Here is a 13814-nt window from a genome sequence, read left to right as displayed (position 1 = left end):
CTTCATGACAAGTCGTTACATTGATGCATTTTATCCTCAAACCTCAGTCGAAATGCATCAGTACAGTTTTAGGATACCAAGACAAGTAACATAATGGTCCAGTTTTTACTCGTCTTGGGCAAGTTGACCAGTGAGCTGTCCAACTAAGAGTGAGTGTTTACCTTATGGATTATGTGTGGAGAAAAAAATTGGATTCAATACCGACTTGGCACCAAGTCTGGGGTGAAGTAAGATGGCCGCCCGGTGGCTTCACGAGGGGATAGATCAATCGGGGCACGGCGTCCCATCCAGTTAGCAGAGATCCATGATTAAAGATTAAAGCCCCTGGCAAATATCTGCAGCAGTTTCTCATAGATGGGCATTACCTGCTTAGCCACAGTGGGTTGTTTCAGACAGTACCATATTTATATATATCGTTTTATATACCTTGTGTGGACGTTCCTTTGCTTTCCTGAGGTCAAGAAAATGCGGTGAAAATGGCCTCTTTGAACAAACATTCAACTGTGCTCTGTGCGGGGAATTGCTTTTAATGTACAATTCTGCTCACTGTATTAGGATTAAACTTCAACAAGGCTACTGTTTGGGTGCACATGTTAATGAAATTCCATATTTGTCTTTTTATTTCAGATATTCATTTGTCACATTCATGGACCTGCCCCTGGCCAGAAAATACTAATCATCATCGTCTTCCCCTCTGGGAATTTCTGTCACATTGGTCTCAGTTTGGTTTTTATGAATACAGCTGTATACCTTGGGGCCAAATTAAATAGATAAGCACCGAAATTTGATCGGCCCAGAAAATAACATGCCATGTATTCCATGATTACTTGTAACCCTCTGGTATTAATATCCAGCTTGTAGATTTGCTTTGGGGCGTGATCACAAGGTGTTACTCAGGCAAATACCCAGAAAAACTTATTTTCTTTCTTTGAAATTTATTAACACACATCAAGTTTTCAGTTATCTATAAGAGCCCACAGTTTGCCCACCTTTTGGCAGGATTTAGTCTTGGCCAATGGCAAGACCAGAAACTGTAAATAAATCAAATGACGTGTATCCACCTTATTTTTATGACAGACGCAATACGTTTTCAAACCTCAGTAACAAAACTGTACCATTTTAAAACAATCGTGGATTATTGGAAACAAAATATAGTTTATAGCATTTTAGTGAGATTTTCACCTTGATGGTGAATTGCGACTTTCTGCTGAGCGGGAGAAAATGAAATACATTGTACAATGTAAGGGTAGCCTTTTTTGACTTGTGTGTTTAATGTCTTTCATAAATGTTTTTGAGTGGAAATAATTGTCAACTACAAGCCAAAGTTTGTGCTGGATTTTTTCAATGAGCCAATTATAAGGATACTAGTTATTTCCTACTCCCCAAATGTAACCATGGTGTACTTGTTTTATCTGGTCATTTCAATCCATACAACTTTAGAATTTGAAAATTACTCCCTCCAAAAAGATGGACAATGCTTGATGGACATTGTCTCAGTTTATTCAGGAAACAGTTGTAGATAGCCGAGGCCTTGTTGCCAGGCATCTTGTGTGATGCACATCATCGTTGGTGACTCACCATCCCAAAACCAGGCTGAAGTAGGTAACTTCATAACCCTAAAATAGTGGAACTCCTATTGCTCAGATTTTCATTGGAGTTCACAGCTATCACTACACATAAGAAGCTTTCTGCAGACAGAATTTTGATTTAACATAGATCAATTTAAAGTGAAAAAAAAGCTGAAGGAGAGGATTGTCCAACATCACAAATACTGACTTCAGCCTGGTACGGGGATGGTGGGGTCACATCCTGGCCTTTTCTGAAATGTGGAAAAAGTCTCCATCTTCTCCTTAGGCTGCAAGTAGTCCCTGGCTAACGAGATTCTGGCTCAACATTCGGCCATGTAAGCTGGAGTTCCAGAAATACTGTATGGCATGAAACCAAAGTTAGGAGTTGATCCAAATACATCAAGTCAGCTTGGTTCTAAAGTTCAGACTGACATGAAGTAGAAGGCATTGGTTAAATGATCTTTGAGAAAGGGCCATGGAATAGACACCATCGGAGAAGTCTCACATTTTTTGCACATCAACATGTCAAGTGTATTATAGTGTTTATTCAGAACCGCCACTCGGGCTTTCATAAACATATTTTAAAGCTTTGTTTTTAACCAGAACTGAAAATATGTACATGGATTCATTACATGATATAAAGAAATGCTAAAACTGTTTTTGAAAAATTTGACTTGATGCGGAGATTAGGGCTACTTTTAGCGGAAAACTTAGCGCTTTTTACACAGTTGTCTTTCATATTTCAGTAAATAATTTCATACTGTAAGTACTTTGCTAAGCTGATGCATCTTAAAAAACGACAAGGTAATGCAGTTTTGTAGGGAGAAAATTTAAAGCTTCAAATCAACACTTGTATTAACCAGGGTCACAATGTCAGGGTACCAGTACAATAGTTTATATGTGGTTTGGGCGTTACGGGATAGGTGTTGCAACAAACTTTGCAGTTTAGAATACAGTTCAGATGCTTGATGGTTTGCTTGTGTAGGATCTGGAGGGAATGTTTCAAAACCTTTGATTGGTCAGTTGAATGCTTTTGAGCAGATCACTTGGGTAGTTCTCATTTTGCAGTTGTTTTCAAGACTAGTGTGAATGTTGGATAGTTGGAAAACTCCCTTGTATAATATTATAGAGATTTTGTGTTGTATGTTTGTGACTTGCATTTTTTGTACAAATACGAATATGCTGAAGTTGCAGAGATGTAACTCTTTATGTCATTTTCACAAGTATCTTTTTTTACTTATTTTTTGATAAATACAAAGTTCATCATAACAGTGCTAGTGCACTGAGTGACAGATATTGAAATAAATGAAGTATTGGAAAGGAGATTTTAATGCAGTTTCAACTTTGAAAATCAATGAAATTCATTTGGCCAGAGTTTTTCTAAAAAGAAAGACCTGCATTTGTGATCATAAATTGGGAGATCAAATGCCTTTGATGGAGCTCTATACCACGCTGCACACCATCTGGCTCACGCAATTGCAGATCCAACTGATCGACTTAGTGCTGATTGATACACACTAGGACAAGTTCTGAGACCAAAAAATGACCAGGCTGTCCAATTTTGGACTTTCAGGACCTGGATATTTTGTAGATGGCCAAGAAATGTCAAGTTTGCTGCCAATGAGTGCCCCTCAGCCCTGGGTAAATCCTGGGGATTCCTTTGAGTAGCGATTGATCTAACTTGAGTGTCCGACACAGAGAAACAAAACAAGTGGACTATTACAATACTTACACCTATTGGCTCCACGAACCAAAGTCGTCAAAACATACCTCATAAAAACATTTACAAGAACTGGACGGCAGCATTAAACAAACTTTTGCTGTCAAGTATCAGTGTTGCATTACAACATCTCTGATGTGCATTGAATGACAAGTTTGAAAACCAAGCATCTCCTACAAGTTCTGCCCGCACTGCAGTAGCTTTTGGTTGATGACATCGACGCATGAGTGTGTTTGGGTTTCATTTTCTTCCAATCGGAAAAAAATTTTAAATCGTACAAATAAACTTTCATTGATTAACGGCAACATGGTACGCTTTCATTTCAAGTCTTTTAATTTGCATCTGTGTCCTCCTGACATGCTTTATGACTTTCCTGTTAGCAGAGTGATTGAAAATACGAACAAATCACTGTAAATGAGGCTTGTATCCGATACAAGATGCAGTTTTCTACACTTTACTGGAACAAATTACTCTTCACATAAACTGGATCAATCTGATGTGTGACATGGTTCAAGCAGGACCGTACAGCTTTTATACAACCCCCAACACTGTCAAGAATTTAATAAATCAAAAGCACTGGATGATCCTGATTGGACAGTGGCTTTGAAAAATGGTACAAGTACATGAATATGCAGCATTCAAACGCTGCAAAATAAGATTATTCAGCGTGGGACATCACACTGTTGTTGCTATGGGATTGACCAAACAGGAAAAAAAGTATCCATTAGTTTGCTTCAACATAAATTAATAACTCTCATTGCAATGTTTCACCTTTTGTTCTGACAAACCATTCTTGGAAAAATGAACATAAAACTTATCTTTGATGATAAAGTATTTTTCTCTTTAAATTATTGCTGCACTCTCAATAGATTACCAAAAGAGGATAATTGTAAATTTAATTTTCTGTGGACTCTTTCAAATAAATCAACAGAACCTTAAGGGTTTTTCATGTTAAACAAAATGGGGAGAGACTGCATTTTCCTGCATGCAGAATTTTTATTCAAAGTCAACTGCTTGATTTGCTTAAGATTTTCCACAGTTGACAAGTTCTCCATGTACTGTAATAAGCATCCTTTATTATATTATTAGCAAACGTTTTTGGAAAACTCAAAATTGAAATTTCCTTCATTTTTTATGGAAACACACTGCAAAAATGATAAAAATTACAGAGATACAAATTAGAAGTCTGTTTCTTGGAATTGATTATAAAATACCTTTTTACCTGATTAAAGAGAAAAAGTAGTGAAGCAAAATTCTTTGGAAATGTTGAAATGGCAGATATACATTGAACTTTAAGGCAAGGTTTGAAGACAAACAGATGTTTTTGACCAAATTCAAAAATGAACTGCTCCTTGTTACTTTCTAGATAATGAGACCAATGATTTGCTTATAAACCCTCTGGAAGCAGGGTCGTGATGAAGAATGTTGCTGTCTGTCACACGGTCTGCCTAAAACACTACAAGCAACTTGAATCATAGTAAGGGAGTGAGAAATGATTATTTTCTAAAAACAAATGAAAGTAATCTTTTTACTCACTCTCCACTTTTTTTCAGTGAGCTCTTCAATTTTTGCAGATCATACAACTGATACTGTCAAACCACTGCAGAAAGAACATATCTGAATGACACTGCAGCAGCAAAAGATTGTTGCCTCAGACAACTGTTTATACGGACCAATCTTCAGCAGACCCAACTGTGATTGTCATATAGGAACATTCTACTCTAAATTCACACCGCCAACTAATCAACAAATAACAAAGGGGGTGGAAATCAACCAAAGGACCTATACAAGAAGAGAACCATGTACAACGTGCATGTACATGTTTATACATTTTTGAAAAATATGCACAAAAATAAGTCAAGGGGCTTCCTATACAAGAAAATACTTTGAACAAGTGCATCTAGGCACTACGGCTTTGACAATGAATAACCTTGAAGTTCTATACAAGATAATGGCACTTCCAAATCAAGGCAGGACTTACCACAACATCTCAATTAAAAATCCTTCAGCCAGTCAATACTACACTCCATTTTAACCAGGATTGGCTTATTTATATCACCTTGATTTTATACATCACCTGATTAATCACAATTTAAATCAAATGATTTCTTTTTACTCACTGATTTACACCATTTTTTAATTTTTTGGTAAAAAGGTGAAAGTGATTTCTAATTTGTCTTTCACTAATTGGTAATTTTCTACGGTTTACACATTTAAACGGCCAATCCACCTCATCAGTGCCTAATATTGATAAGACATATGAATGCAGACACACAAAATATAGGTTGGCAGGGTTTTTGTTAAAAACTTGGAACTCGATTTGAAACGTGGTACGTAAATATGCACTTCACCCTTGGTACAGGTAAAGTACCGTATGTAGTATACTTATTTTAAATAAAACTGCCTGGTTTGGCATAAGGCAGAAAATACAGTACAATCCTATACAGTAACTAAAACTAGCGATGTACTAATTATCAAGGTTGGGTGCAATGTTCATAGTTTCTAGATGCTAGCAACACATTGCTGAACATCTTTCTGTACGACAGATATTTGACCTATTCACACAAACACAAAATTCATGATCAGTGTCACTATGTACATTTAAACACTAATTTAAGATTTTTTGCCCTGCCTAAGCTTGCCGATGTGAGCTTGGTCGAGTGGTTAAAACATCCGTACTAGTACTCAGGAAGTCGTGGGTTTGAGTTCCACCCGAGTACGCTTGTGATTTTTTCACAAGCCTTCGGGGGCAAACACTATACAGTGTTATAATACACACCGGGCAGGGCAAAAAAAATCCCAAAATAATTAACATCTCCCCGGCGCAAATCCATCCTTAAAAATACATTTATTTATGTACGTGCATGCCTACGCATTATGTTTGCTTCTTGTTGTTAAGCAACACCAACCGTTGCCAAATACCCTTCCCCAAGTTTTGCCCACTGTACAAGTACATGCAAGTCCAGCAGGCGCTGAAATCCTGGACACATTGTTGGGACACGTCAATAGCCACACCCCTTCCAGGTCCCCCCTCCCCCAGTCAACATTGTCATTTCGAGCTGGAGCGCAAACTGCGCGGTGAGACCCAACACATTGAGAGGGAGCCCAGGGGTGGGGGGCCCAATGAGATTTGGCCAGGATTGTCTGAAGTGGTTTCTGGTTTTGTATGTGCAGTTATCATGTCATTTTGTGTGTGCTGTCTGGCATTGCCCTTGGAAAACAGTGGCCTCCGGCAGTTGAATATTTTGGACAACTTGCACAAGTTAAAGAAAGGGGAAGATAAGTATCAATTTTGCATAGTGTATGTACCATCACAACTGTTTTGTAGGAGTTCATCATATATGATGCAAACTGGCATTTTGGCCCGAAACTGTCCAAAATTGATGCGTTTCTGAATTTGAAAGGTCCATTCGGGTACAGAAACAGCTTACAATCCTCAGGGATTTTTCTCATTTCGTCATTCCGTTACTGGCTTGAAAAAATGCAAAGATGATCCATCAAAAACCCAAAAAGGTAGGAAGTGAGAGACTCAAACTCTTGAATGATGTGCTGTGGCTCACCGTTGTTATTGTGTCATATATATCGCATTTTTGAGGGCATTTTACGCACTCTGCTCGGTGAAGGTTAAGAAATGCAATCATTACAGTTTTGTCTTTGTACAGCATAGATAATTCACAAATATTTCATGCACTCTTAGCCCAGTGTCCCTAATATTTCAGCTTATTTCCACTATTAGTTAACAAAGTTCAGATCTAGAGTCCTAAAATTTGGCCAGGATTGTAGCTGCTGATGCAATGGCAATTTTTTACAAAGGTCTCTCTAACATGCTATCTCAGCAACTTGTCAAGGCAACATCCAATTCTGTCTGTCCCTCCCTCTGGGGTCCATTAAAGTTTTTCCTGCACAGCCCCGAGTCAACATATCCCCGCTGAGACCTCTGTTCTAGCGTAAATATTAGTCCAGGTTTGGAAAACTCTGCAGGTGAGTGGAAAGTGTCTCCATTGCCTCTTTACTGAAATTGTTGAAAGGAATATCCAGCTCTGTTAAACCGTGCCCTGCTGGAAGTAAGCTGATCAAGCTTTCAATGTCATTGTCATTTAGTTGGCAATGCCTCAGACTCAGCCCTTCCATGGATGGAGTGATAACCTGTGGGTGAATATCAGCCACTCGACCCTGCAGACTGACGCCGAGCACCTCCAGGCGTTTCAAACTGTATCCCCCACTCAGTGCATTCAGTATGCGAGTGGCATCAATCTCTTCTTGATGTCGCAACAGATTGAGGACGAACCTCTCCACTTGCTTGGATATGCGGCCTATGCTCCCTGCAAGCCGCTCAACATCAAAGGTAGAGTGGTAAAGCTTACCGACAATAAGTATCAACTCCAGACGACTTTGGAGCCATCTGTCCAGTTTTCCAATTTCCTTCTCAAGCAGCTCTGCTTCTTCGTTCCCCTTGTCCCACAAGGTGTACTCAATCCTCAACCAATGTGAGGGATTAACCACACTGACTTGAAGACGCTGTTTAAGTCCTCTTATATCGTCGCATGATGAGTAACGGAATGGTGAATATAGCCCTATTTCATTATTTCTTTCCAGTTGCGGAAGATCTTGCTGTAGCATCTGCTTAATGTGATCTTCGTTGAGACCAGTGCCAGTGAGTGACACGTGGCACAGGTAAGGGAAACTGCGACAGTGAGCTATCAGAGCCTTCACTGCATCCAAACTGAATTCGTTGTCACTGAGATCCAGATATATGAAGGCATGTCCTGCTGGGAGGATGTTGATCAGGCTGTCAATGTCATCGTCTTGCAGCCTGCAAGAAGATAACGTCAGCTGCTTCAGTGATGGAGTGACGAGAGAACCTAAGGCAGCAACGCGACTGAGCATGTCAACACCGCAAACAGAGAAGCTGTACAGTGAGCACCCTTGAAGAGCATCTATGAGCGTACAGCAGTCTGCCTGCGATGTCCCACCCACCTTGATATTCCAGATGTGATTGGCTAATCCGGTAATGCACACTGACAGGGCCTGAGCATCATAATGCGACTGGTCATCAATGCAAATGGTCACACATGTGCACAGACGGTCTGTGAATCTCTTGCTGACCAAGACCCTCTCTGCAGTGGTGAGTGTTTCCTCGAGCAGCTGTAACATCTCGTTACCCTGATCAGACAAGAAGCACATGATGTTCATTTTGAAGAAGTCCCCCTTGGAATTTTCCAGGATACCAGCCAGTGCTTTGATGTCTTGAAGTGACTTGCATTTGATTCGAAGCACATTCAACGTTGTTGGCGGTGGCTTCATGTTGGACTCCAGGTAAGAGCCCAGAGCTGTCAGTTCCTCTAGACCTTCACATTCCAAGTTCCCTTCATGCTTCAGTTTGAATGCTAACTTGGTTGAACTGCGCTCCATTGTCAAGATCTGTGCTGCTTTGTCCTCAGAGTGCATCATTTCATGACTCAGGATGAGATTGGCAGCTCGCTCTGACAACCCACAACTGAACTGCAGCAAAGATATCATCTTCTGAACACCAACTGACTCAATCTTCTCCAGATGGTCACGGAAGCTCTGTTCCTCATCCTCAAGCAGACTGGTCAGATAGTATGCGGCACAGTATTCCTGGAAAGACTCATCTGGCGAAACGATATCTTCTGTCCCTCCCAGAAGGGTCTCCCACAAACTGAATTCCTCTGTGCCATAAGAGAGTTCTCCACCATCTAGAAGCCTTTGAAAGGCAATCTGTCCCACTTTTTTCAGCTTTGTACTCATCAGTTCCTGCCGATCGGTATAACTTGCCCCGGAGCCATGCTTGACGACAGCTTCTACAACTTCCAGATAGAAAGCTGTTAATGTGTCTGGCAATGACCTCGATGGTACGAGTCTGTCTGGCCAAAGTGGAGAAATAATGCTTTCAAAGTATGGATCCCAAGACAGTTCCTCAAAAGACTTACTGAATTTCAACCTGGCTTGTAACTGTAGGCAAAGTGGCAGATCATGAGGGCCTGTCAATCAAGAGATATGACACTACATGTACATGTGTGCATAAAAGACAAAAGGACTGTTTACAATAAACTGGAACAAGAACAAATAGCATTCACATTTTCCTTGTTTAGAATACGTAGGCCTTCTGTACAGGCCTGTGTACGTGTTGGCTCCAACTTTTATACAATTATACATGTACATGCTCCTGAGCTCAAAAAAGAGGTGAGGTAGGGGAAATTGCAAGCTACTTTAGACATTTCACTTTTTTGTTTCATAAGAAATGGCATACATGGGGCATTAGTACTTAGCAATGAGTTCTATCCTAAAAGTACATGTATTTACGCCCATTCATATGACATGAAATCTATTTGTAAAGCAAACATGATAACATTGTCATGTACTCGTCTGCATTTGCATTGCAGTAAATGTTTTTGATGAGTTCCTCTCAAAGTCCAAAGGTAAACTTCAATATAAGATAAATATAAGTACAGTGGTCGGAATCAGTTCAAAAACTTTGGCCGAGTTACTTAAATTACAGGGATACAAATGTTTGGTGCATGCACCAATGACACGGCCCATTGTCAAAAAGAACTGGACTAGAGACTACGCCCCTTTGCAGACACACACATGTACTAAACATTTCAAGCCTTACTTTTTGTATGAACACTCGGATTTCTTCTCAAAGTTAAATGCCTGAGCACTCAGAACATTTACATGAAGCTCATTCCTACCCTAGCACCTCACACTTTGATATACGGTACACGTACATGTACACGTTGGACAGGGAAAAGACTAAATTACGGCACTGACTGAGAAAAAAGTTGAATTTACAAATTTATCTTTACAAACCTGATTTACCGCTTGCCTGAGCACCTGAAAAGAATAAAGAATGACGCAATTAATACGGTTGTGAAATCACATGGCATGTATCGATTATTGACTAATACTAAATTGATTATTGGTTATCCCTAATATTACCTGATTGCCCGCGCACGGCACCTGGTCAGTGCGTTCATGCCACCTTTGCGGTTAGCACCACCAAGATCCGAAGTGACATTACTGCCACGTGCCAACGAGCCAGAGTCTCATGTAAACAATGAGAACATGCTTGGAGACCCAAGCGTCCTCTGGTGATCAAGCATGTCAAGTTGTTTTTGCCACGCTACACGCTGTATTTGTTCTTTCTCATAGTATTCCCTTTAAATGATATAATCCAATGTGTTTTTGTTTTTAGTTAAAAACAATGCAACAAGTATAAATTACACATGTAGCCGATGTACACGTACACATATAGATAACAGAGTCTGTCTGAGTTTGGGGGTTTGGGTAGAAGTGGTCGGTCATGAAGTATGTAGACCTGTGTGATCCTCCTTTTATAGCCTCCGTCTTCTGATGGACAAACCCACCACAATACCGGTGCTTATAACACACATTTAATGAAATTTAATTAATCTCTAATCATAACACAACAATTTCAGATCTCCTTTCCATACAGTGTCACTTCACCAGGTGCTTGGACCTAATATAATGTAAACATTGCTACATTAGCTCAGCCACTTCTGGCAAAAATTGCATGAAATTATCGACTGCTGATTTTTATTTGTGAATACACATACAAGTTCATGTACCTGTACATGTACATGTGGTTCTTTCATGTATGCAAAGTTATAACAGTATGGAAATTCATGATGAGTGCCCATTGGATGAATATGTAATGTAGGCAGACTTTTGCCTGTGATTGGCCCAATTTGCTTCCATTTCAATGACCAATCATAAGTCAGCTTTCATTTGGATGGGGTCAAAAAAACAAAAGGAAAAGATAGGAGCTGTGTTGCAACTGGTCAAGCTATCACACAGCTGACAGTTATCAAGAGTATGAGCTACTGATTTTCTGTGGTGTGGATTTGAAAATGCTCAAGAATTTCACCATTTTAATGAGGATATAAGGTGAATAAACCTCCCCATCTGCCATCTAACTTCACCAAGAAGGCATGTATGAAATTTGGTTACACAAACAGCTGTGGTGGAAAGGTAAACTAGCACAATCAAAACAGCCAAAATGTGTTTACAGTTCTGGAACAAACAGTACGCCCAATAGCAAGATTCAACCTCTGACCCCTAACATCCCGCACAAATTTTCTCTTGAAAAGCAAACCATCATAAAAACCCAACTACAATTTGATCACATGTCCACTTTGGTTTAAACTACATAGCACACTACCCAACCCAATGACTGTTTTTTAGCTACGATGGACTGACCTTGCAAATTGTAACTCCAGAGGAGCCCTTTTTCAGCATTTTTCACTTCAGCCAACAGGCAATGTAATACTCCCATCTTAGCTAAAGTGGCCTTGCAAACATTTTTTAGCACAGGGATGTGACTAACACCTGGGAATCTATTACGTGCACATGTACATTGACAAATCAGTGAACAGGTTCTCCCTAAATTTTACTACAATATATTTAATGCAAGCATAGCTCTAGTCTCACAGGAAAATCTATCAAGCCAGGCTCATTTTAGTGGGATGAGTGCCCAAGCAATGAGAAGAGAAATGCAAGATCAGCCATTGTACCTTCAGATAGTTGTGCAGGCTGACTTCCATTTGTTGACAAACTGCTTGAAGGACCTGCTCCATCTCCTGTTGATGTGGACGCTGCTCTACCATCTGTGGTAGCCTCACTGATCCCGCTAGTGACATCAAGTTCAGGGGTTGATTCTTTCTCCATCTTGTGCTAGTTTAACATTTCAACTGATTTCACAATGGAATTCAAGTTGAAATATCCAACCAGCCCACCAACCTGGTTACACAAGCTGTGGTTTTGAAGGTGGCCTCAAGATCTTGTAGTAGGTCTAAGTGCAGAAAAATCGACAACACAGAATCAGGCCAAGTTGACTACTGACAAGCCAAAATCCTCGATTTGCAAGTTTAAAGTCTCAATCCAAATTTGTGGCCTTACTCAATAAGATGCATCTGAAGTTGCTGCAGCTACCTTTGAGTTAGAGATCTTTGAAAAAATCTCTCCCGATGGAGATCAAAGGACACAGTTTTCTTTGACATACATACACTTTAATATCCTTAGAAAGAATTCCATATATGTACGCCAGTAAGTATTCCCTACAATGACCTACATGTATTAGTCATCACAAAGCAAAAACATGTCCTGAAAAGTTCACTTTAGGAGAGAAAATAGCAAGTCGTTTACTTCGAGAACACTTTTCAGTTTTCATTCATTATTGAGACCAGTCTCTAAGGGTTTATGCACAGGGTATCAAATGGAACTCTTTCCATATCCTTGTTCAGCGCAATCTTGAATCCTTCACAAATTGATCATGAATGAAACCTATTCATGGGATACTTACGGTATCTCAGGAAGAAATACAACATAATTTGCACGCAAGTCAAGACTCTGCTCAACACCCTTATTCATCACTATGTCAAACTGATGAGGAATATTATGTGAGAAGAATATTTGAATATGTTCACACGCACAATCATACCGGTACATGTGCTGTGGATACATGAACCCCACCAAATACATGCCCACACCCTTGAATTTAAAATGAGAAAATAACACTGACAATTGGACCTATTTTGTGTCATAGTATTACGAACCAGAAAATTTCCAGAAGGCATCAAGACCAACCCACATACCAAGGCTATACTTCCAGAACTGTAAGATTTATACAAACCCAAGTTACAGTTCTGAAAGTACCACGTCTGACGCCTAACTGAATCCTGTCCTTGAGCTATACTTTACGCATGTAGGCCTATACCTGTAGCAACCTAGTAAGGGCAGTATGTTCACTTGCCACCATGCTGGTTGGGACAGTAAACAAATTTGGACTGGCACAAAGTGGCAATTTTTGTTGTTGGTAATATAAAATCCCTCACTTTTGGCATCCTAAAGTTGTCACATTCCTTCCAAAATACTGAGTGGGCCTACCGGTACATGGCATCAGACAGCCCCAACACGGCATGCCCAAGAGAATTTTCCTGGGACTGGAAGAAGACATCCGACAGACACAATCTTTGTTCTGACGCATCATTTCATACTAATAATAGGCTCCAGGGCCTACATGTATTTTATTTTAGTAGGGGGGCCTATCTGGTATTTGGCTGGGCGGGCGATCAAACTTGTTTTCTACCTCTATGCATTTTATTCTTCCATGCTCCGTGATAAAAAAAACCATGGAGGAAATCACGTATCATTGTATGTTGATACATCCGACTTACCACAACTTCCACAGGAGGTTTTCACAGCTTCTTGCTACCTTGATAAAATGGTCAAAAACAAGCAGAACATCTCTCTTTCGGACCATCGGTACCATTTTGTGTTGATGATATGATTTGACCCGCGGCACGGCTACGCCCAAAGATAGCGCTATCGCTGCGTCGGGGGGGGGATCTATGGTGCACTATTTACGACGCACGTTTCTCTCCCCCTCCAGCATCCCTCCGGGCTAGGACGACGCACGTGCCTCCCAGCCTGACTGTTTCTAAAAATACTAGTGATTACTAAGGCCAACAGAGGGCGTATGTCAC

At 40.2% G+C, this 13814-nt stretch overlaps 2 protein-coding genes across 9 annotated transcripts in view; one reads left to right on the top strand and one right to left on the bottom strand.

Annotated features, from left to right (window-relative positions):
• Positions 1 to 2899, top strand: part of LOC110978549 (uncharacterized) — a 58207-nt gene extending 55308 nt beyond the window's left edge. For all 7 annotated transcript variants that reach the window (XM_087138822.1, XM_087138827.1, XM_087138825.1 and 4 more), the window contains one exon: positions 628 to 2899. The gene's annotated coding sequence lies outside the window, so the exon portion shown is untranslated. The remainder of the gene's footprint in view (positions 1 to 627) is intronic.
• A 704-nt stretch (positions 2900 to 3603) lies between these two features.
• LOC110978623 (uncharacterized) lies at positions 3604 to 13755 on the bottom strand. Of its 2 annotated transcripts, XM_022233749.2 has the most exons (4): positions 13506 to 13755; positions 11844 to 12121; positions 10120 to 10143; positions 3604 to 9290 (listed from the first exon to the last, which is right to left on the bottom strand). In XM_022233749.2, exons 2-4 carry the CDS (start codon positions 11995 to 11997, stop codon positions 7243 to 7245), a joined length of 2226 nt encoding a protein of 741 aa, XP_022089441.2. In that variant the 5' UTR covers positions 11998 to 12121; positions 13506 to 13755; the 3' UTR covers positions 3604 to 7242. The 2 variants fall into 2 exon arrangements, with proteins under 2 accessions (XP_022089441.2, XP_022089442.2); XM_022233750.2 differs by lacking the exon at positions 13506 to 13755 and having other exon boundaries at positions 3604 to 9169; positions 11844 to 11959.
• Positions 13756 to 13814: the final 59 nt, after the last annotated feature.

Source organism: Acanthaster planci, linkage group LG07, assembly GCF_054643075.1.
Source record: "Acanthaster planci isolate LZ-2023a linkage group LG07, COTS_SCS, whole genome shotgun sequence".
In the NCBI taxonomy this organism is placed as follows: domain Eukaryota; kingdom Metazoa; phylum Echinodermata; class Asteroidea; order Valvatida; family Acanthasteridae; genus Acanthaster; species Acanthaster planci.
Note: the sequence above shows the minus strand (reverse complement) of the source record. Positions and strands in the feature narration are given on the sequence as shown.